At 42.6% G+C, this 25,577-nt stretch overlaps 1 protein-coding gene across 3 annotated transcripts in view; it reads left to right on the plus strand.

Annotated features, from left to right (window-relative positions):
- The window catches only part of Kiaa1549l (KIAA1549 like), a 342,411-nt gene that overhangs the window by 250,804 nt on the left and 66,030 nt on the right, over positions 1-25,577 (plus strand). For all 3 annotated transcript variants that reach the window (XM_029555337.1, XM_029555339.1, XM_008851663.2), the window contains 3 exons: positions 3,459-3,640; positions 7,083-7,300; positions 14,073-14,202. In XM_029555337.1, coding sequence (XP_029411197.1) covers positions 3,459-3,640; positions 7,083-7,300; positions 14,073-14,202 — 530 coding nt within the window. The remainder of the gene's footprint in view (positions 1-3,458; positions 3,641-7,082; positions 7,301-14,072; positions 14,203-25,577) is intronic.

A 25,577-nucleotide genomic window follows, 5' to 3' on the forward strand; every position in this document is an offset into this window, starting at 1 on the left:
TTGAGGGATTATACAAATCTGAACGTGACTTTTTTGAAATTAAGGATGGAACTGTATCTTATATAATTTCCAAGATGTTATCTTCCTGTCTTTATTCGGTTATGCTGCCCTCATGACCCTGTCCACAGGGTGAGCACAGAAGCAAGAAAAATACTAAGTGCCATCTCTTCATCTTCTGGATGGTATAATGGTAGCATGATTTGACCTTCTATATGGGCACCTGTTCTGCTGGTACAAACATCTCCTTTTCCCAACTGGGAGACTTCAGTCATTCATCCATCCACTCACACACCTAACAAATCCTTAATGAAAGCCAGCTACATGTGAGACACTATTAAAGGATGAGGGGCTCAGAACTGCAGTCACACCAGGATAGCGTTTGTCTTCCAATATATAACCCTACGCATATTTTTTTGGTGTGTGTTATATGTGTATGTGTTAATGTTTGTGCATACATGTGTGGGTGCCAACAGTGGCACGTGTCTTCCTCTGTCACTCTCCATCTTATTTTTTAGACAGACTTTCTTACTGATCATGGAGCTTTTAACTGTGAAACCAGCTGGTCAGCAGTTTCAGAGATCATGTCTGCCTCCCCAACCTTAGGACTTCAGGCTTGTATCACCATACCTGGCTTTTTATGTGGGTACAGGTGAATGCACTCAGTTCATGATTGTACAGTAGGCACTTTGCCAACTGATCTTAAGGGCAATAGGCATGAGCCTTTGAAAAGATGGGCAAACACCTAGTGTAGTGACTGATTCACCAAGTAGAGCACTTTGGAAATACAGGCAAAAGGTTCAGGAGTTCAGAGACATCCTTGGCTAAATACCAAGTTTGGGGCCAGGATGGCCTGCATGAGGCCTTGACTCAAAGAAGAAAAAAAACAAACATATGATGGGCAAAAGTGGAACTTATAGTCTAGCAGCTGGGCAAGAGCAGATGTGAACCAGCACAGTAAATCAGCGATGATGTGTGCACATAAGGTGATGAGGGAGTTATGGTGGACTGGTGATTAGAGGAGTGAGTCAGTAAGAAGGACCTGGGCAAATAAAGATCTAGAGAAACATTATTCTGAGAAGAATGAGCTAATGTGAAACTCCAGGATGGAACTAACCTGCACGTCCCAGGGCCACTACAGGAGCAGAGGCGATAAGAGGAGAGGTAGGCAGTGCGCTCAGCAGGGTAGCCAGCACCAGCTCCTCCAGGGCCTGCAGTAAAAACAAGTTTCTGACTTTCTTCTGGAGAGAGGAAGCCTGCAGAAGGTTCTGGTCAGAGTGATAATATGATCTGGTTCTCTTTTGAAAAGACCATCCAGCCAGGCGTGGTGGTGCACACCTTTAATCCTAGCACTCAGGAGACAGAGGCAGGCAGATATGTTTGAGTTCAAGGCCAGCCTGGTTTACAAAGAGTTCCAGGCCTGGCAGGTCTAAATAGTGAGCGACAAAAGACCATCCATCTAAGCTGCTGGTGGGGTGTATATTTTAGAGAAGAACAAGAGCTACATAGTGCAAGGTTGCTTGCTTAGGAGGTATAGGGTTACTTATTGCTGTGTAATAAGTTACCCAGCAACATAAAATTGCAGTCAGCAATTATCATTTCACATCATGTCCGCAGGTCAGAAACTTAGCAGTGTCTTGGCTGAGTAGTTCTGGCTCAGGATTTGTCATGAGGTCATAGTCATGTTAGCCTGAGTTACAATTACCAAAAAAATGGCTCACTCGTGTGGCTGTTGGTAGAAGGCCACACATATCTTTCCATGGGGCTGTTTGAATGTCCTTAGAACATGGTCAGTGGTTTTCTCAGAGTAAGTAACCCAAGGGAGAACAAGGTAGAAGCCATCATGATATTTTATAACCAACACACTGCCATGTTCCTTTTTGCTACAGAGATCAAGTCAGTCCTGTTTATTCTAGGTATAAGTATCAGGTAGTGAGAATTGTCGGGGACCTTCTTAGAGCCTGGCTGCCATAGACGGCTTTTCAGCAGTTGTCCAGATGGGAGGTGATAAGGGTGGCCAGGCATACATTGTACAGCAAAACTACCCTCTAAAAATATTTATATATGCATCTAGTGACACTTCTGACAGAAATTTCCCTATGTCACTGGGTGCTTCATGACCCAGTATTTGCAAATCAGTTCACAGACTGTTTTAACAAATCCAATTATAATCCATTATTAGTCTGTAAGGTGTTTTAGCCACATTATAAAGTAACACCTTATTTCATTTAATTTGACAGATCTGTGATTTTAAGTGACAGAATGATCTAAACACTATGTTTCTCAATAATTTAAATATCCCAGTCTCTTGAGCAGGCAGGAGGAAAGATGGATACACTTCAGCTACATTCATATTTTATGTAACACCTATTTTGCTTCTAAACTGTCTACTAGTTGAGTTGCTTAAACAGGCTTCATTTCTCTCTGGCTGCGTCCCCCTCAATAAGCTGTCATTCCTACACCTACTTCACGGAATATGCTTTAAGAACAAGTAAATCAGCGAGCTATCGCTGGACCTGAAACAGCTTCTGTCAGCTTAGTTATGGAAACACAAAGCCGACTGGCATCTTTCAGCCATTACAGCAGAATGGTCTGTCAGATGGGAGAATTCGTTTAACAGAGCGTAGGTGGCAATGAATCCATTTAATTAATGGAGTTGTCTGCAGCTTTAAGTTGCTTTTTCTGGTGATTATTTAATAGCTTTCTTTTGTTATAGACAAGTGGAAGAGACCAAAGTTTAAGTCATTAGAGAAGCAGCTTTCCTAAAGAAAACAAAGGAGTGACCACAGCAAGGAATGTGGCTAGTTGACTGAATAAAACTTGTCACTTAACACTGTAAAACCTGGTAGCTTTGTCCATAGAGACTGAAATGAAAGTTGTACTCTGGTAATGATCAGCCTTAAGAATAGTTGCAGGGTTTGGCCAAATTCACTCTTCTTCTTTCTATAAGCATAGAGAATACATTTACATTTTTTTTCCAAATATGTTCTGTCCCAGTTTTGAAAGATTTTTCTTTTGTGGTTTAAATGAAAAACCTTTAAAATTCTTTCCTACCCACTGATAATACAACAGCTAGATAAACCGTATAGATCTTAACTATAAGTAAACCAGAAGGGGTTGGAGAGATGACTCAGTGGTTAAGAGCACTGGCTGCTCTTGCAGAGGACCTGGGTTTGATTCCCAGCACCCACATGGCATCTAACAACTGTTCATAACTCCAGTTCCAGGGGAACTCAACACCTTCTTCTGACCTCTGCAAGCACTGCACAACATGGGTGCACTTACATACATGCCGTCTATACGCTCATACACTAAAAAGAAAATAATAATAACAAGAAGAAGAAGAAGAAAAGTATACCAGGAGCAGCAGCAAGCCAGCATTTTGTGTATGGCGGTGCCCTAAGGCAGCAAGCCTCTTACTCCCTACATCATAAAACTGATGTGTTTGTATCTGACTTTAGTGACAGCAAGTGACGAAGAGGAGGGAGCAGGTCTTTTTGACAACTCTGGCAAGGCGGCAGCAGATCCTTTCGACACGTCTTCTGGGTCTGTGCAGCTTATTGCGATCAAACCTGCAGCCCTACCTGTGGTGCACCCCACCGCGGACAGGAGCCAGGAGTCCTCCGCAGTCCTCAATGGTGAGGTGAGCACCTATGACCCTGACTGGGTGGAGAATCCAGCTGGGCCTCGGGGATTCAGATTAAGGAGTGATCCCTCCGTATGTGGTAAGAAGCTTGTGTCCAGTCACCTTGGACTGCAGAGGCCATCTGTACCTCTGTCTGTACCAGGCCTCCAAATGATGACTTCAGATACAAATCACCAGTGTGAGTTTGTTCAGAGGGTTTTTTCTCTTGCATTGAAAGCCCAGAGGGAACCTTTTAAACCCTGTGTTTAGAAAGGCATACGTCAGGTCTCCTTCCCCCAACTCTGCAGGCTTCCTGCACTGTATTCCTGTCCTCCTTGGCTCTGCCAGGGTTGGTGGTGTAGTGGTGATAAGAAGAGGGTAAACTGAAAAGGAAGTAGAGAACATGTTGTCATATGGACAGGGAAATGGCCCACTCGAAGCTTTTAAATAATATTTATGCCTTTGAGCAAGCTTAAGACAGCCCATTGGTTGCTTTCTGGATAGTATCACTGGGGATGTTGATCAACTTTCCTGGGGAGATGGCTCAGTTGGTAAAGTGCAAGTATGAGGACCTGAGTTTGGATCACTAGCACTCACAGAAAAGTGGGGCATAGCTAGGTAGTTTGACCAGGCTCCAGGGCACACACTGAAGGGCATTTGGGCAAATTGGACTCAAAAGGCTTTAAAAATATAATAGAGGACATGAAATAAGGTGGGTGTAATAAAGGGGTGCAGATAAGGGAGAGGGCCTGAATATGATCAAATACATTATATGGCACCCTCAAATATTCAATTAAAATACTTTTTTAAAAGTGGGGCATAGCAACATACATCTATACCCAGCACTAGGGGGCAGAGACAATTGGTCCCTTATGAGCTGGTCTAGCTGAATCTTTGAGCTCCAAGCCAATGAAAGACTCTTGTCTCAAAAACAAAACCAGGAACTGGAGAGATGGCCCAGCAGCTAAGAGCACTGGCTGCTCTTGCAGAAGAGCTAGGTTCAGTTCCCAGCACCCACATGGTAGCTAACAACCGTCCATAACTCCAGTTCCAGGTAATCTAGTGCCCCATTTCTGGTCTCTGTGGGCATTGCATGCATGGGTAAACTTACATGTAAATACATGCAGGCAAAACACTTGTATACACTAAAAAAAATACAAATAAAATGTTTTTAAAAAACTCTCCTAAGACTCAAAAAGTCTGTAACATATGTCAGAGAATGATGAGTTTATCAAAGAAAATTAGTCAGGTAAGGATGATAGATGGTAGATAATAGCTGATTGGTTGATAGAGAAGAGCGCTGTCTCAGAGGAAGAGCAGGAAGTCAGGTTGAAGATGTCATTCCTCATCTTCTTTCTGCAGAGAATGTCTACAATCTTTACAGGTACACATATGGAAGCCGTGTGTGTATGTTACACAGGTATACAACATACATTTTTTCTGATGTTAACATGTTGGGCTGGCTGCTCACTTCATTTGTTTATACCCTGCTGTTGTTGCCTGCAGCAGATTCGAGACTTCCAAAGCTTTAACGTCTCTTTCTCATCACACCTCAGGGAACACACTGCAGCCCTGTACAACTGGGTGTCATAAATGTATACCAGAGGCTTCGTTCCTCCATCCAGGGCACATGTGATATTGTTGTATGCACCTGTCAGCAGGAAATGCCTTTCTTCTCTGGGCAGAAAGACTGATCAGGTCTAAAAATGTGATGGGTTGAGGTGCAACTTCTTAAAAAATAACCAGTTATACACATAAGCATCACCTCTCTTTCAACTGAGAGGCGAAGGGCTGACTCAAGGTCACAATGAAGGGTGCTGTGGCAACCACGGTGATCAGATGCCCTGAATCCCTTTCTCATGCTCCTTACCACTCTTAACTCATATTCCAGCCCATCAATGAGAAAGAGCATTGTGCTTAAAGAATATGATCTCACAAGCCACCCTTCCAGAGCTGCAATTCCAGCTCTTCCATTTGCTGTCTGTGTGACTTCAGCAAGTTATCTGATTCTGCTGTGCCTCAGCACCTCTATCCACAAAATGGGCCAATATACATAAGCCACTTAGAAGACTGCCTAACAGAATTTTATTATTAATATTAATATTACTGATTCATCAAAGAGGAAAAATTAGTTATGTACTTTCTGCCCCTTAGCACTATAATCTTTCCTCAGACACAGTTCTGCCCACCCTCCAACCCAAGCCTCTGAGGTTGCTGCTAACACACTGATAACTGTCTTTGATTAGGATTGTCTGCCTAGTTAAAAGCCTTATAATGGCCACCATTCCTGGGCCTCTTTATCTCAGCTTAATGATATGAACATCATACAGACAGAATCCAAATCTAGAACAGATCGCTTTTCCTCTAGGCCCATCACCCTGTCACATAAGGAGAGCACATGAGTGTTTTCCTCATTCAGAAATGGACCCATGTTACATTTAGGTAGTTAAAGGAATGGGCCTTGCTGGCACTCACATTGGAAAAGAGCCCTGTTTTCTCTGTAGTGTTTTGCCCTGCAGAGCTTGACATAGACTGCTTTATAATCCTTTTTCTTCTTCTCTTATGAATGGTTGATTAAAGTGGAACAAAAGAAAAGCATAACCCAAAGCTGTAATTTCTCTGTTAGGAGTTGGAGAGAATTCTTTTTAAAGATTATTTTAAAGAAAATAACAACATAGGAAGTTCAAAAATGAGGGTGTAACTGCCATGCCATCTGTAGTTAAATATGTTCTTCTGCTAGTATCTTTTACAGGTCAGAGGGAATTAGCCATCTTCCTTTCTGAAAGGCCAAACTGGCTTTGCCCTATAAAGCAGGACCTGGTTGGCATTTGTGGCCACAAAGCTTCAACATATTCTCTCTCTCTCTCTCTCTCTCTCTCTCTCTCTCTCTCTCTCTCTCTCTCTATCATCATGGGTTTACAGAAATACCCCTCATGGGCAAGTGGATCATGTAGAAAGACCTCTGGAGTCAGGCATTTGTTCTGCCTTCCCAACACATCCATCCCAATCTACTCTGGGACTCAGCCACAGGACCCAAGCTAAGTGGCCAGAGGAGGCCATGAGGTTGTTCAGGACTGGAACTAGACTCAGAGCACCAAGAACTAGTCAGACTGCCAGGTCAGAGGAACCCCAAGGTATGGGCAGAGTAAGGACCAAAATGGTAAGAGCTCTTATCTAGAGTATACACGGAGCCAGACAAAGGCTTCAACAGAATCAGGACATAGGCTGCAACAGAATCGCACAGACTTGGGCAACAGGGTGTCAGGTAACTCAGTGAGGGCCCAGCTCCACACTGTATGAGTGCTGGTGTGTTGGTGACACGCAGGAGGCTTTTGTTACAAAACCTCCTATACTTCACCTCTGGTCCTCCTAGTCAGTTGTCCTTGTAACAGTAAAAGCCTCTTGTCTGTCACCATGGTGGGTCAGGTGTGGAGCTAAGACTCTCTCTCTCTTCCCCCAGGTGAACAAGGCTCTAAAGCAGAAATCAGACATTGAGCACTACCGGAACAAGCTACGCCTGAAAGCCAAGAGGAAGGGATACTATGACTTCCCTCCGGTGGAGACAAGCAAAGGCCAGACGGAAAGAAAAAAGATATACGAGAAAGCCCCAAAGGAAATGGAGCATGTTTTGGACCCAGACCCAGAACTATGTGCTCCCTTTGCTGAGTCTAAAAACAGGTACAGGCTCCATAGGTGTTCTTATGTCCCTGTGTCACATGTGGGATGAGGGCAGAGGATACATGGACAGTATAGCCCTGCTCCTTTGGACTTAGGATCGTGACCTTCATAGACTGGTGATCTGGGCCCTATGAGCATGTGCTCCATTGTAAGTCTGAAAGAGTGAAATTAAAGCCATTAAAAGAATACTGGAGCAAACAACCATAATTGTCCTTCAGCTTAATGATATTTTTCAAGCCAGTAGCTATTTCAAAAGAGCTGGATGAAAGAGAATTATCACCTACCTAGTTAATGCAACTTCCAGATCAAGGGGGATTGTATTTCTCAATTATGTTAGTGGCTCTTGCACGGGAAGGCAAATTTCATGCCTCACCTTTCATTCAGCCTCAGTAAGTATCTATCGCACTGCTGCTCAGAACTTGTGCTGGCTTGCCTCGCTCATTCATAGATTTGTTCAGTTATTCTACATGTTATTGTCAGTGGGCGGGTATCAGGCACCAGTCAAGGTGCTGTATCCACTGTCATAATCTGTGGGCTTTTCTCACTCATTCCCTCAATGTTTTATGTCAGACTGTTTTATGGTGGCTGCTCTTATGGAAGCCACAAAACCAAGTTGGAAGCTGGGGCTAAGTCTTATGAACTAAATCAACATAATTTAGTTTCAGAAGTAATAAAAGGGAATTCTAAGCCAGCGCTTAATTTGCCAGGAGTGGTTGGCTGGTATGACAAACTGTGGACATAAAATCACACCATGACAGGATTTGTAATGCATATGTCACCATGTTAATGCATGTAGAAGAAAGGAAAGAAAAGGTACAACTTTCACAGGGAGGCTGATGGCAACTTTAACTTGCACTTTGCTCTCTGGGACTCTACTTCAGGGTTCTCTGACAGACTGAGGTGGGAGCTATTTTCCCTGGGTTTCCTTGTTTCAAAAGTTACTGGAGAGACAAGTAACACTTTCAGTGATGATTTTTTTTTCATGAACAAAGGTGTTTCCTGGGAGCTTTGTCTGGACTCCTCAGCATAGATCAGGGCTAGGTGCATAAGGCTCATGGTAGCCTGGCACTGCAGTCCACATACAGTTCTCAGCAAATGTTCATTGAAAAAAATGATTCAATTACTTAAAAGCACCAAAAATAATTTGAAAAATACTCAAATTTTCTCTAAGGAATAAAAATAGCCATAAGCTGGGTGAGCTGGTAACAGGAGATGGGGTGGCAGAGGCAGCTAAGGGAAAAGGAGAGAGCTTATAAAGCTTGCTGCTCACAGCTTATAGCCTGTAGCTCAGAGGTGTGGTTCTTCACACTGACTCCAGACCACTACCTGCTGTTAAGAGTTCCCTGTTAATTGCTGTTCACAGCACAACCTCAGAGACTCTGCTGTGAGCCACCCATGGGGCAGAGCACAGGGAGGGAATCATTTAAACCACTCTCTGGTCCCCAGGTATATCATCAACTAGAATTTTACCTTTAGAGTAAAGTGAGCAAATAAAAGACAAAATCGAGATTCTAAATGTTGACTTTAAAATAGTTTTCAAAGCTTTCTTTTTTCTAAAATCAGCAAAATATCCCATTGTACATCACGCACTCTTGCGGAGACAAAGTGCACAGCCTGCCTGAAGCAGATGCCATCCACAGCTGAATGTATCTGCTCAGCTGATTGCACCTGCTCTGGCCGGCAGCAGCCTGCTGTCTGCAGCCTCTGTAACTCCCACTTGAGGGCTTTTTCACCACAACTACTGGCCAAAAGTGTTGGGTAGTTAATGTGCTGTGGAGCATCCTCAGCCGATGACAGATTAGAGTTGATGGATCAGTACCCCTGGCAAGGGATTCTGAGGTGCCAGTTACACTGTTAAAATATCCACACCTTCTAGTTTCTTCTAGTTTGATGCTTACTCATGGGTCAAGTGGAAAAACTGCCCCTCCTAGGATTACTTAATGCTTAGTGACAGGAATGGACACACCTGCAAGTGGACTTTCCAGACACAAACAGTCCAGAACCCAGACCTCATCCACCTCATTTAGATGGCCTCACAGGGCTCTCCCTCTGGGCCAGTATCCACCTGACCAAATCATCTCAGGGCCAATGACTAGACAAATGAGGACCGTCCTTGTGCCTGTGGAGTCTGCCAAGATCATCCAAACCAGCTCTTTCCATGCCTGCTTACTCTGCCTGGCCCATTACCTCCCTCAAAAACCCGTGCAATTTAAAAGCTTTTGCTCATTCTTTCTGCTTAGTCCCTTAGCCTCCTGGCCCATCCTGATACTTCACCCACCCTGTTGGCCCACTGTGGTATGGCCTGCATCCTTCTCTTGATATCCACAAGTATAATAAACTGCCTTTTCAATAGCAGGCTTCTCCTGCCATAGAATAATAATAAAACATGGTCTCCCACACTTCCCAGTAAGTTTGAGTCCCAGCTACTGTAAACACTAATCAATTCCTTATCATACCTCTGTTGACGTCCATCTATCCCTCCTCTGTTTCCCCCTTTTCCAGGAGATGCTTTCCAGAGCCACCTCCCCACAAAAGCCACTTGCACTCAGGTCCTCATAAAACATGCATCTGGGGGACCCAACATAATACAAGAACCTATAAAGACAGAGTTGCTCTAATGGAAACCAGGTAGCCCTCACCTTCTCAGAGGCTTAGGCTATCTCTACAGAATCCTAGAGTTCCACAGAATACAATTTGAAAACTACTTTCTTAAACTCTATTATAATATAAAAGCCCTTAAGAATCCAAATAAGGGCTAGAGAGATGGCTCAGCGGTTAACAGCACCTCTTGCAGAGGACCCAGGTTTGATTCCCAGCACCTACATGGCAGCTAACAACCATCTGTAACTCCAGTTCCAGGGGATCCAACACCTTCTTCTGACCACTTCACAACATGGGTGCACTTACATACATGCAGGCAATACACTTGTTCTAGTTTGTTTCTCCATTGCTGTGACAAAACACTCTGACCAATACCAACCTGGGGAGAAAAGGGTTTATTTGGCTTACATCTCCTGGGTCACAGTTCATCAGGGAGCCCAAGGTAGGAACTCAGGGCAGGAACCTGGAGGCAGGAGCTGAAGCGCAGTCCATGGAGGAATGCTGCTTACTGGCTTCCTCGCCTGGCCCTTACTCAACCTGCTTTCTTATACAGCATAGGCCCACCTGCCCAGGGGTGGAACCACCCACAGTGGGCTGGGCCCTCCCACATCTCTCAATAATCAAGAAGATGCCCCACAGTCATGGTCACAGACCAGTCCAATGAAGGCAATTCACCAATTGAGGCTCCCTCTACCCAGGTGTGTCAAGTTAACAGCTAAAGCTATCCAGCACAACACTGATACACATAAAATAAAAATAATAAAATATTTTTAAAAAGGAATCCAAATAATCCACTCATCATAATCTACCCACTGATATAATCAAAGGTTAAAAAAAAAAAACCCTCAAATTGGCATGTTCTAAAATATAGCAAAATATGAACAACGGTAAGTGTATCTAGTAGAATTTTGTTTGATTAAAGTAGGCATTTCTCTACCTGAGAGCCTAGTTTATTTTCAGGTGGAGAGTCACACTTCAGGCACACACCCACACTGGTAGTCTGGTCACTGAGATAAATGCTAGATAAGAGCATTTCAGTTTCGCTTTATGAGCTGAGGATGTAGCTCAGTAGTAGAGCAGTACTTGCCTACATCAGGGCCTTTGAGTTCGATCCCCAACAGTGCTGAAAAGCTGGGCATTGTAATGCAATGTTTTCTCTGGGGGAAGAACAGCCTGGTGGGTACTCCAGTGTCTGAGCTTTTCATCACATTCATGGTCCTCACTAGAATATGTCTAATGCTCATAAAATAGCCTTTTTTGTCAATTACCAATCCTACTTATTCTGCCACCACCCTTATTAGTAAATCTTTTCTTAATGAGATAATTGACAATGTCAGGAGAGCTGTGAAGTGTGCTTTTACAAAAAATAATTTGTAATTAAGCCAAGCATGAGGATCCTTCGGGGTCTGCCTTAAAGTATGAGTCACTTAGAACAAATTCCATCTCACAAGCTTGCTGCAGCTGGGTGCCTTTCCTAATGGCAGTTTCTAATAGCAGATAACTGGAGGGTATAGTTTATAACATCAGGTTATAAGTTGTCGTAGGGGCTAGAGAGATGGCTCAGTGGTTAAAAGCACTAACTGCTCTTGCAGAGGACCCAGGTTCAATTCCCAGTACCCACATGGTGGCTACGATCCGAAACGTCCTTAACTCCAGTTCCAGGGGAATCCAAAGCCCTCTTCTGACCTCCACGGCATTGCATGACATGGGTGCACTCACATACATGCAGGCAATACACTCATACACATAAAATAAAAATAATAAATAAAATATTTTTTAAAATTATAAGTTGTCATATTAGCCAGGATTCTTTTGGTTACAAACAGTGGAAATCCAGTACAAACTGGTTAAGCAAAGGGGAATGTATTCTTGAGCACTACTGCAAGGCCACAGCTTCAGTCAAGGCAGGAATGATGTCTCTGGTTTGCTCTCTCTTCACTCTTCACCAGCATCCTTTGAAGGCAAGCTTGCTGTCAGAAACTCTAGGCTTGTGTCCCTATCTTCTTAGAAACTTCAAATCCTGTAGGGTGTGGTGGTGCACACCTTTAACCCCAATGCTTGGGAATTAGAGGCAGGAGGATCTGTGAGATGGAGGCCAGCCTGGTCTACATAGCAAGTTCCAGGCCAGCTGATGCTATAGGGAGACCCTGTCTGAAAAAAACAAAAGAAAGAAAGAAACAAACAAAAGAACCCCTCAAATTCAAGATGCTCTAGCAGAAACTCTGAGACTCAGTTTCATTGGACCAACTCAAATCATGTGCCCATGCACCCACAACCCCTGGCCAATCACATGGATTTGTAGATATGATACTGTAGTTGGACTAGTCTGAGTCAGTTGCCTACCCCTACAGGAAAGGTAGCCCTAAGGAGCATCATCTGTACTTCTCAGGAGGGACAGCCATGATAGATAGGACCAGGCAGGTAAAAAGAACAAACAGATGCTCTCAAAATAGGTATAGTTCCTCGTGAAGGAAATCTGAGTGTCTGTTGCATCCCATGGTTATTGCAAAGGTGGTGCTTTGCCTTAGAGTTCTAATGTCCACTGGACCGTGTGTGACTGTAATACCACGACCTGTGTTATGGGCTCTGGCCTCCTACAACCACTGGGAATAAATAATGCCATGTCTTCACCCGTAGCCATGACCAGCTAAACATACAACAGGGTTCTCAAGATGGTCTGGGGGGTAAAGATTATTTTGCTATTAGATGAAGGGAAACTTTCATCCCTTTGTCACTCTGCAGAATCCCAAGGAAGTCACCCATCATTAATAGGTCTCACTTCTGCTAATAACTGTCACTTGTAGAAGAAAAAAAAAGTATGCCACTGACTTCTTTATGTCCCTATTTCCTTTCCTCTCTACAGATAATGACAAGTGGAAACAAGACAGTGGTAAACTTATGAACTGTCCAGAAGTAGCCAAGAGGAACCCTGAACAGGCTACTGCCTGAGTTTGGGAGGCTCTGTGCTCTCTTTATATCATATCGCCTCCTCAGAGAGGCCTTCCCTGACCATCCTTTCTGAAGTTGACCCCAACCTAATCACCCTCTATCTTACCTTGTTTTTATTTATCTATTTGTGTATGTGTGTATATGTGTGTGTGTGTCTATGTGTATATGTGTGTGTCAGTGGGTGTCATTTCTCAGTTGTCACCCATCTTCTTTTGAGTTTCTCACTGCCCCAGAATTTGCCAAGTAGGCTAGCCTGGATAGCCAGTGAACCCCAGGATCCTCCTGTCTCTGCCTCCCCAGTGCTGAGATTAAAATCGTGCACCATCATGCCCCTTCCTTCCTTCCTTCCTTCCTTCCTTCCTTCCTTCCTTCCTTCCTTCCTTCCTTCCAAAAGTTGGAGTTTATTAAGATCCCTCCCTCCCTCCCTCCCTCCTTCCTTCCTTCCTCCCATGTGTCTTCTGGGAATTGGACTCAGGTTATCGTATTTGCAAGGCAAACACTTATCAACTGAGCTATCTCTCCAGCCCTCTTTATTTTTATTAATAGCACTAATCACTCTGAAATTATCATGCCAATTGTCTCCCTCATCCAGATATAAGCTCTGGGAGGACTAGGGCCAGGAATGCTCATCTTACACAGTGCCTAGCACACACTAGGCACTCAGTGAAGGGAAAAAAAGGGTGCATGAATGGATATAAATGCAACCCCAAACTGTCTCCAGGCTTAAAGCTTCTTAGCTCAGGAGAGAATCACATAGCGATTATAGAAAAGAAATTGGTCAACAATCATAGCATTAGGCAGCCCACCAGCTACAGCGTTGTAGAATTCCATGCCTGAAATAAAAAAGATGAAAAAGAAACAAGAGGCTGCTGAGTCAACAAACTCAGCAAAGGCAAGTTTGTTCCACAGTGTTAGCTGTCCTCGAGGGTCAAGGGAGAGCCCTGGCTTTGCCATCAGCAGAATTTTTGATGAGGTTGCGCTGCAGCAATTGATTGTAGTTGCCTAATTTGATATGAATGAACATATAATTCAGCCAAGTAACCGGTTATAGCATTGCGGTACCTATTTCTCTCTTCCTCAGATGGCGAGAGACCACGTACCATCAGTTCTGAAATTGTGAGGCGAATCCAAACCCTCCACTGGTTGCCTGTAGGTTTGGATCGGTAAATTCCATCTGTCGGGGCATTTGCTACACTATAACAGTTGTTGGATTTTTCTTCAGGCAACAGATGAAGAACTCTGTCTACCGAAGCCGGCAGTCTCTGAACAGCCCCAGTCCAGGAGAAACCGAGATGGACCTTCTGGTTTCGCGGGAGCGACCCCGGCGTGGAATACGGAACAGCGGATATGACGTAAGTGTCTGGTAGCCTGGGGTGGACCCAGCTTTCCCAGGAAAGCAAGGGGATGCTACATCCCAGAATGTTCTGTTTGTTTGTAGCATTGTAAGGTACCTTGTAGTATTTTCAGTGTTACTGGGGGTTTTATTCGTTGTTTTGTTTTGTTTGCCTCTTTTTGGCAAACTTGTACTACTTGAAATGTGTCAGATAAATTTATTTCTGATAGGATCATGATTTTTAAACTATGCTGTTCTTCAAATAGTTTATTACTAACCTGAAATTCAACGGAGATTGTACATGTTTTTAATTTTCCCTGTCTGTTGTAAGAGCTGTGACAGTGGATTAGAATTCATTTGAACACAGGCATGTTCTTAATTTTCCCCCTCTGTTGTAACAACTGTGACAGTGGGTTAGAATTCATTTGAACACAGGCTACTTTTAATCTATAGCAGCGTTGGAAATCAGGATTTGTTTCTGATTTTGTAACTCTTCAATGAGCCATGGAAACAATGACGTGTTCAACAGCGTGAGTTGATTTCATGTGACAGAGCACATGCCTGTGTTTAGTGATGGGTCCAAACTGCAGGCATTCCTCCAGTCCCATTAGACTTCCAAGGAAGAGGAGGTGGGTTCCAAGACCTCCTCAGGATGGATGCAGACATCCTGAACTTAAAGTTGTACCCATGAGTTCACCTGGATTATTCTATGGCCAAGGTGTTCAGTATGCGTCTACCTGCATCAGAATTTTTTTTTTTTTTTTCAGTTTCTGTAGTATAGTTCTGGCTAGCCTAGAACTCTGTGAGACAAGGCTGGTCTTGAACTCACAGAGGTCTGCCTGCCTCTGCCTCCTGAGTGCCAGGATTAAAGGCATACACCTACTAAAATAGGCTCTCTCTCTCTCTCTCTCTCTCTCTCCCCTCAATACTGGGAATAGAACCTAGGGCCTTGCACATGACTAAGCAAGTTCATTACCACTAAGATACATCCCCAGCCCCTGCCTCAGAATTTCAAACAGTGTTGAATAGAATTTCAGTTTTAAGAAAAATGCTTCTCTCCCTTTCTCCTAAGATATTTCTTTATTTAAAAATTAATTTTTTTCTATAACAAGATTTATCATTCAAATATATCTGGAGAAACTTTTTTATATACAATAATTTTTAAAAATTTTTATTATTTTTATTTGATGTGTATATGTGTGTTGCCTGCATGTAGGTAAGTGCACCCATGTTGTGCAATGCCCACAGAGGTCAGAAGAGGCTGTCAGAACCCCTGGGATTGGAATTACAGACAGTTGTTAGTTGCCATGTGGGTGCTGGGATTCGAACCCAGGTCTTCTGCAAGAACAACCAGTGTTCTTAACCGCTGAGCCATCTCTCCAGCCCCTGGAGAAACTTTTATAACTTGAGAAATGGTAATTTGAATAGAACACTTGATTTCTTAAATATGTCATGCAAATTTGAAGGCAAGAAGGTTTTTCCCTTTTGCGATTAATCATTGTTTGACACAAGTACTTAAAACAGGCTTCTAAACTGATCCAATTAAAACCAGAGATATTCTACATAATTAGAATTTCTGATGATCTTACTCAATTGAAATTTGATATTTTGTTGACAGTGATGCTAGGTCATCTATTTCTTCAGTGCAAGGGACTGAACTGGGGGTCCTGTGCATGCTCAGCAAGCACTCAGCACTTAGAGCCCTAACCCACTCATCTTTCTTCTTTTCTTCAGTGATATTGCTTAACAAATGTTTCTTTTTTCCCTTTTCATAAAAAGCTTGATAGTTTCATTTTATAAAATTCTAGATACTTTGACCACATCTTTTTGACATTACATCTTTGATCTCTGTTAAACTCTCCTAGCAGACAGTTTTTCTTTTTATAGAAGTATTTCTGGGCTGGGGAGATCACTTAATGGGTAAGAATGCTTGCTGTGCAAACAAAAGAATGTGAGTTCAGATCCTCAATACCCATGTAAAAGCCAGGCATGGCCACTTATTCCTGCAACCCCAGCATTTGTAGACAAAGATAAGTGGATCCCAGGAGCTCACTAGCCAGCCAGCCTAGCAGAAAAGGTGAAATCCAAGTTCGGTGAGAGCCTATCTCAAAAAACCAGGTGGAGTAGCTGGAGAAATGGTTCTAAGGCTCAAGTGCTTGCCATGCAAGTCAGAGGACAGGAGTTCAGATCCCTAGAACCCATGTAAATGCAAGATGGGTATGGCAGCTTCCCTGTGATTCCAGTCTCAGAAGGCAGAACTGGCTGGAAGCAAGCTGGCAGTGAGACTAGCCCTATCAATGATCTCTGGGTTTGATTGAAAGACCCTGCCTCAATGAATAAGGTGGAAGAGTAATAAAGGAAGATTCTCAACATCAACCTCTGTCCTCCACAGACATACATATACACCTACACATGCCCCCACATCCGCACATACACCCACACACATAAACACATGAAAAGAAGACAAAAAAATAAGGTGGAGAACAATCACCTTTCCCTCCCCCTCCCCCCACACACAAGTAATGAAAGAAATAAGAGCCCTGGCTTTTGTTTTTAAATATTTTATTTATTATTTTTATTTTATGTGTATGAGTGCTATGCCTGCATGTAAGTAAGTAAACTCATGTCATGCAATGCCGGTGGAAGACAGAAGAGGCTGTCGGATCCCCTGGAACTGGAGTTACAGACAGTTGTTAGCTACTATGTGGGTGCTGGGATTCAAACCGGGGTCTTCTGCAAGGACAGTCAGTGTTCTTAACTGCTGAGCCATCTCTCCAGCCCCTGATCCCTGGCTTTTAAAAAAAATCAACCTAACTTCTAAATTTTTAACTAACACTAACCCCCGCATCCCGCCAAGAAGCCAAGAGTCAGCATCCTTGCTAGAAGCTTGCATAGTTTGGAGAACGTTTTTTTCTACTCTAGCACCTGAGATGTGATAGAATCTTTAGTCAAGATAAGTGTTAACCTATTTCTTCTGGGTTTGGACACAAACACTTTTATTGTTATGAAGAAATGGGCCAGAGGTTTCCCTAATAATCTTAAAAGAATGCTTTACCGGACATAGCTATGTAGCATAACTAATAGCTTTAGAAGGTCATACTAGTAAATTACTTAGAATGATAGAAGATTGTTCAGCCCTCACAGACAACATGTGTAGATATTCCATGTATAAATATTCATTTGCAAATTTAGGAAGGGCCTCTTTAATGAACTTTTACATATGTATATGTGTGTGTGTGTGTGTGGAGAGAGAGAGAGAGAGAGAGAGAGAGAGAGAGAGAGAGGCATGTTATCTGAAAAAAAAATTGTCACCTGGGAAATAATTTTAAGAATTTAGGCTGTGAACTATGTAGCCTGTCTTACCTATGTCTTGAGCTTTCTCACACTAATCATATGAGAACCTTTACTGACAGCACAGTATAGACCAAGTCCTATTCTAGTGTTCTTATCTAGCTGACTACATGCTTTCCAGAAGGCACTCTCATTATACCCCTTACACAGAAGAGGAAACTGTGGCTCAGAGTAGTTACATAATTTGCCTTCCAGAGCTCATCCTCTTAACCACCATGCAATATGGCTTCTAAGCACACCCTTCCTCAGATAATACATTTCCTGTATTTCTCTCTGAGAGAGACTAGATGTCAAGTCTTGGAAGGATCCTTATAGAACCAACTCACACAAGAAAAAAAGAAATGGATTGGCAAGTGAAGAAAGAAGTAAGTCATAGTTTTAAACAATGAATTCATTTTCTGAGCCCTTGATTTTCCCAAAATGTCAAGGCACTCCTGGCAAAAGAATCCATTAGCCCAGCAGTGAACCTGTCACTTGGTTGGAAATGTGTCATTCTGCCTACTGTGTCTGGAGATCTCAAATGAGGCCAAAATATCAAGTCCTTTCTGCCAGGTTAGGGAAGCTTGACACTGTATAAACAAAAACTCAGGGAGATTGATTTAATTTTGAATTTATCAAAAGCTGACTATTTTAGATTCCTAAAGGAAAAGCTTGCTTATAAAAATAAATGAAAGGGTTGGAGAGATGGCCCAGCAATTATGAGCACTGGTTGCTCTTGCAGAGGACCAGGGTTCAGTTCCCAGTCGGTGTTAATAGCAGTCTGTAACTCCAGTTCTGGGGTATCTGACGCCCTCTTCTGGGCTCCATGGGCATTGCATGCTCATGGTACACTTACATGCAGGCAAAACACTCATACACATAAAATAAAAATAAATAAATCAAAAAATTAATAAAAATGCACAAATAAGCAAGTACACTATGTTACATGGGCATATCTTAGCTGGAAGGATGGAAGGCTGCCTGGATTGTTTCAAAATTCCCATACAGCAAGAGCTGTCTGGGCTGCAGAGGAGAGATTGATGCAGGGAGTCAGGATCATCATTTTTTGCAGCAACAATTCTGAACTTATTCGTTGGTCACTCTTATCACCTAGGACCTTTAGTGACTATCACCTACTTTGTAGTAATTTTCTAAGAATACACACTCATTATAAAAGAATACGTTATTTTTTTAAAAGATACCCCAAACTGATTACTTTTAACAGGTAGACTGTATTAAACTACCTTTGCCCTGAAAATTAATTCCTCTCAATACACATGACAGGTAGAAAAGAAGAAAGAGAGAGAGAGAGAGAGAGAGAGAGAGAGAGAGAGAGTCTTCCTTTAGCCATAGCTAGCCTGGATCTCACTGTGTAGATAGACCAGGCTATCCTTGATCTCTCAGAAATCCACCTGCCTCTGCCTCCCAAGTGTGGGGATTAAAGGCATGTGCCACCATGCCTGGCTTCTAACTATTTTTGAATTTTAGAATTCTTTTCAAAAATTTCATACATGAGTATTATATTCATATCACTTCCATCCTTCCCTGTCCCCCTCCAATTCCTCCCATGTCCCTCCACTCCCTACAAAAATGCTTGTTTTCTTCTTTATCATTGTTACATGTGCATACAAACATTTCTAAATCTACATATATAATTCATAAGTATTTTTGTCTATGTGTGAGAAGGTGTGTGCATGTGCTGCATGTGGTGTATGTGTGTGCACGTATGTGAACCCATGTGCACCTGTGCAGAGACCAGAAGAGAACATCAAGTATCTTCTTCTATTGCTCTCCATCATATATTCTTGATACAAAGTCTCTAACTGAACTTGGAGCTCATTGTTTTCTGGCTAGGCTGGCTGGGCAGCAAGTCTCATTGAGCCTCCTGTCTCCACCCCCTACCCCAGCACTGGAGTTACAGGTGCTCAAGATCACCCTCAGCTTTTCTAGCTACTGCTTGGGGAACCAGACTCACATCTTCATGTTTGCACAGCAAGCACTCTTACCCACTGAGCCATTTCCTCAGCCCTCAAAGCATTTTTTAAATGTTATTTTCTGAATGAAAATCATGTAGAAAATAATGAAACAATGAATAAAAGAAAATACAATATCCCAACCACGACTCTCGGGCAGAATAAGTACTTAAATAGTTTTCCTATTTCATCTAAATCATTTGCTCCCATATGCACAGATGGAGCAGCCTTTGCTTCTGAAGGACTGAAAATATTCAAATCATACCCCAGAAATTAAAACATACCTTCTTGTGCTGTTTTTTTAAAACTTTGTTCTTTGTTTGTTTTTACAATACTTAGGGAGGGAACCCAAGGCTCTATGCATGCTAGACAAATGTTCTACAACTGAGCTATACCACCAGCCCTGATGTGTTTCTTTTTTTAAACGTCATATTTTCATTAATTCTTTGATAGTTTCATACATACATATGATATATTTTGATGATATTCACCTCCTGCTTCTCCCAGACCCACCCCCATCCTTCTCCCCAACTCAACTTTGTGTTGTTTTTATTTTCTATAACCTATTGAGTTCAATTTGTGCTGCCCATATACTCAGCGGTGTGGGAGTATGGTTGACCTACAAGGAGCTTAAAGACAACTGACTTTCCCTCTCCTAGAAGCTACCTGATATATTTCTTGGCATTTAAAAATCTATGACAAGAATGGGGTCAGCTCTGAGCCTTGACTATAGAGGAGTCCATGAAATGATTGCTTGAACTACAGCTTTGAAGATGGTTCTTACCCTCTCAACAGCAGATGCTATTAGAAACTAATTCCTTTGTGTTTCTCTCTGACACCTTGCCTGGAGTTCCATATGATAGAGGTATAGGTGGCCACTGACTTATGAGGGCTTCACTTATGACCTATTAATTTTGTGATGGTGATAAAGCAATATGTATTCAGTAGAACCTGTGTATTACTTTGCTGTTACTGTGATAAAACACCACAACTAAGGCAGCTTATAAAAGGAAGAGTTTAGAGCCAGGCATGGTGGCCCACACTTTTAGTCCCAGCACTCAGGAGGCAGAGAAAGGTGGATCTCTGTGAGTTCAAGGCCAGCCTGGTCTACATACTGAGTTTCAGGCCAGTAGGGAGACCCTGTCTCAAAAAGACCAAAAAAAAAATATTAAAAAAGGAAGAGTTTATTTAGACTTACAGTTCTAGAGAAATAAGAATCCATCATGGCAGGGGAGGCATGGCAGGAGTCAGCCAGAGCAGAAAGCTGAGCACTCACATCTTCAAGCACACAGAAAACAGAGAGAGCAAGCTAGAAGTGGGACAAGGCTATGAACTCTCAAGGTCCGCTCCCTGTGATGTACTTCCTTTAGCAAGGCTACACCTCCTAAACCTCCACAAACAATACCATCAACTAGGGCCGAGTGTTCACATACTTAGACCCTATGGAGGACATTTCTCATTCAAACCACCATGACCTGTATTTCAGATTTTGAATGTTGATCTTTCCTGGGCTAACAATATGTGTTCTGATGCTTTCTAATGATGCTGGGCAATAGTGAAGAACTCCAGCTCCCAGACAGGACACCATCTCAGTAGCAAACAAACTGTGCTCTATAATGTTCTGTGTTGCCAGCCTCTGGGGGATGTTATGTTTTGTGTTTTTATACTCAGTATATTTGCAAAATACCCATCAGTAAGTATATGTGATGTATACACACTTGATTATAAGTAGGCTTCATGCTGGATGGCTTTTCCCATCTGTAAGCTAGAATAAGTGTTCTGAGCATGTTAGGCTGGTCTATGCTGGGATGTTTGATACGTCAGGTGTATTAAATGCATTTGTAAATTGGGATATTATCAAGGTTTAATGGGTTCACTGAGACAAAACTCCATCATAAGTCAGGGGCATCTGTATATGGCAAGCATTCCTAGCAGACCAACAGGTTCATAGCTTAAAAAGTGAGCAGTGGATTTGAAAAATATGACTGATCTCTGGATGCATCTCAGAAGGGGCAATGTCACAGTGACCAGATATCCTTCCATAGGCATGTTTCAGAAAAGTGTTTTCAAATGCCATTAAAAATCAAGGCTGGAGAGATGGCTCAGTGATTAAGAGCACTGGCTGCTCTTGCAGAGGACCTGGGTTCAATTCCCAGCATGCACACAGTGGCTAACAGCCATCTGTAACTCCAGTTCCAGGGGATCCAATGACCTCTTCTGGCCTCTACGGGCATTGCACAACATGAGTGCACTTACATGTGGGCAATACACTCATACATAAAAAACATAAAATATAGAAAAGTCATCAAAAACCAAATGATTTTACAACTGAAAATTATTATGTGAACTGGCAAAGGAGAGTCGCAAGCGGTTAGGTCCTTTTCTTGTTGTAGTGTCAGAATACCTGACACATAGGAAGGAAAGGTTTATTTTGGTTCACAGTTTGAGGGGATACAGTTCATCATGGAGCAGAAGGCATGTTGGTAGAAGTGTGAGGCAGCTGGTCACATTGCATCCACAGTCAGGAAGCAGAGAAAGAGACATGCTAGTGCTTAGCTTGCTTTCCCCATTTTGTTCAGTCCATGACCCCAGCCCATGGGGTATTAAACATTTTCAGGGTGAGCCTTCTCTGCTTAGCTAAACATTTTGGACATACCCTCATAGACATGCCAAGATGTGTATTTTCATGGTGATTCTAAATCAGTCAAGTTGACAGTTAAGAATAGGGCATTGTTCAATGCAGGTGCACTTACATATACACCAGCAATACACTCATACACATAAAAAATTTAAAAAGGAATAACTATCACAATTCTATCTTGTGTGAACTTGACACTCAGACACATCACCCCTGGTTTCTGGCTCCTAAAGTCTTATTTTTATCTCATAATGTAAAATACATTTTAATCCATCCTAAAAGTTCCCCTAGTCTTTAATAGTTCCAACACTGTTCAAAAGTCCAAAGTGTTTTCCAAGACTCAAAGCACTTTCCTAACGATGAATACCTATAAAAATATGATAAATTACATACTTCTGATACACAGAGTACACATTCCCATTCCAAAAGAGAGGCCTGGTGGGGCATAGCAAGGACAGATCAGACCAAAGCAAGACTGAAACCTCTGAGGAAAACATCAAATCCTGGAGCTCTATGCGTGGAATCTGGGGATCATCACCTGGGCTCTGAAGAATTTGGATAGCCCTGTCCTTTCAGCTCTGCCTGGTCTCTCTCGGACTGACTCCACTCTATACCTGCAGCTTGCCTTGGCAGGAGTCCCATGCTCCTAGCATCTCCAGTATCCTGAGTTTACCATTGCAGCTTAGGCTTCATGCAATAGTGTCTCATGACCTTGACCCTGCTACACACATACAGTGACTCTCTGAAACCTTGGTGCAAGCCACCATGACCATCTTGCTCTTGCATCTTTCATGCCTGCAAAATCAGTAGTATGTTGATTGTCTTAGTTACTTTCCTGTTGCTGTGATAGAAACACTGACCAAAGCAACTTAAGAAGGAAGAGTTTATTTGAGCTTATGGTTCCAGAGGAATTATAGTCCATCATGGCAGGGAGGCATGATGGCAGGAGGTGGCTAGAACAGGAGCAGAAAGCAGAGAGCTCACATCTTCAAGCAGGCACAGGAAGCAAGAGAGTGATTTGAGATCCAGCAAGGCTTAAGAACTCTCTAAGCCCACCCCCAGTGACGTGCTTCCTCCAGCATAGCCACACCCTCTAAAACCTTCCAATAGAGCACCATCAACTGGGGACAGCATGTCCAAATACTTAGAGCCTATGGGGGATATTCTCATTCAAACCATCACATTCCACTCCCTGGTCCCCATAGGCTCATGAACATATACAATGCAAAATGCATTTAGTCTATCCTTAAAAGTTCCTGTAGTCTTGGCCAGGTGTGGTGGCACACGCCTTTAATCCCAGCACTCAGGAGGCAGAGGCAGGTGGATCTTTGTGAGTTCAAGGCCAGCCTGGTCTACATAGTGAGTTCCAAGTAGCTGGGGCTACCCTGTCTCAAAAAGATTAAAAAAAAAAAAAAAGTCCCCATTGTCTTTACCAGTCTCAAAACTATTTAACAGTCCACAGTCTAAAGTCTCTTCTGAGACTCAGGGCAATCTCTTAACTGTAAGCCCCTGTAAAATCAAAAGACAAATTACATACTCCCAATATGTAATGGAAATCAAACATGACCAGAAGCCAGCAGGGCAAACACAAAATCCAGTAGCTCCAAGTCCAACTTCTGGGACTTTAGTTCCAAAAGGCTTAGATGGCTCAGCCTCTGGAGCTTTGCTGTGTGCAATACACATCTCTCTCTTGGGCTGGTACCATTCCTTGTATGCAGTCTTCCTGTCAGATACCTCATAGCTCTGGTATCACAAATGTCTTCTTGGGGTCTCCATTGCCAACCAGGCTTCACCTTCACAGCTTCATGCAGTAGCCTATCAGGGTCTTCTTTATGTAGGAGTACTCCGGCTGTAAGCTGCCTGGCCTCAGTGGCTCTCTGAAACCACAGAGGAAGAACTGATGACTCCTTCACTCTTGCATTTTTCATGCCTGTAAAGTCAGCACCAGGTGAATAACACTGCCAAGTTTGTCTACAAGTTTGGGGTGGACCACAGCCTGCTTTCTCCATTTAAGTAGCTTTTCTCTTCAGTGGCCCTGCAGCATTTTCCTTTCACAAATTGGAGGCTTAGCTGGGTGTGATCTTGCCCTGGAGGCACTCTCTCCATTGTTTATGTGCAAATCTCTAGACCCCTTCTTAATCACTTTAATCTCCTTATCAAACTTCTCCAGCACATACTCTGGTTCCAACATTTATCTTTTTCTAAAGTTCTCTTTTTCAATCCAAACTGTACATTCTGTATTTCTGCCTCATTTGCTCTTTTTCACTGTAGATCTGCATAATATTCACCATTAATAGCCATGCCACCATTTCTGTGTTAGGCTGTCTTGAAATTTCTTCTGCTAGAGAAATTAGTCCATTACTTTTCAACTTAGCCTCAGGCAAGCTTTTTGGCCTTGGACAGACTCCAGCCAGACTCTTTGCCAATGTATCCCAATTGCTGCTTAAGTACTTATTTCCCTCTGGAACTACATTGTTCTCAGCACTACTTTCTTCCAGGTGCCTACTAGAATGGCCTGTTAAGCTCTACTTATAGCAGTCAAATGCTTTTCTAACCCAAACTTCCAAAATCTTTCACATTCCTCCAAAACACCACATGGTCAGGTTCTTCATAGCCAACACCCCACTTCTGGTTCCAATTACTGTCTTAGTTACTTTTCTGTTGCTATGATAGAATCACTGACCAAAGCAACTTATAGAAGGAAGACTGTATTTAAGCTTACAGTTCCATGAGAATTACAGTCTGTCATGGCAGGGAGGCATGGGGGCAGGAGGTGCCCTGAGAAGGAGCAGAAAGCAGTGGGCACAAGAAGCAAAAGCAATTTGAGATCTGGCAAGATTTAAGAACTCTCTAAGGGCACCCACAGTGATATGCTTCCTCCAGCACAGCCACACCATCTAAAACCTCCCAAAACAGTGCCACCAACTGGGAGAGAATGTCCAAATACATGGAGCCTATGGGGGAACATTCTTATTCAAACTATCACATAGATGATGCTGACAAGTTCTGCAGTTTCTACATGTAGTCTGGCCCCTTTGGACCACAGCTGTAGCAGCTCTGTTTACCTGGGTGGCTGAATCTGAGAAAAACACTTTCCAGGACAGTTATCTTCAAGTAAGCAATCTCTTCTCAGCATTCTTAGTTCAGCCTCTCTCCTTTCAAATGAACTTGCATTTTCTTTAATTTTTTTAAACTTAATAACCAGATGATTAGAAGAAGCATTTCATTACAGCTTTAACATATTCAATAACAAATTCCAGAGCAAGGATACATCTCTTTCAAAGGTGGCTGTAAACTTTTAGGTTCACAGTTGAATTAATACAGTCATACAATATTGAACTCAGTATAAACCCTGTAAGACATAAAATTGAATGAGTTTTCACCCTTTAAAGAAGATCTCCATTTTATTTTAAAATATGCTGTTTCCCACATTTTTAATGCTACTAACATTTA

Source organism: Nannospalax galili, unplaced genomic scaffold (genome assembly GCF_000622305.1).
Source record: "Nannospalax galili isolate Female #2095 unplaced genomic scaffold, S.galili_v1.0 scaffold11, whole genome shotgun sequence".
NCBI classification, from domain to species: domain Eukaryota; kingdom Metazoa; phylum Chordata; class Mammalia; order Rodentia; family Spalacidae; genus Nannospalax; species Nannospalax galili.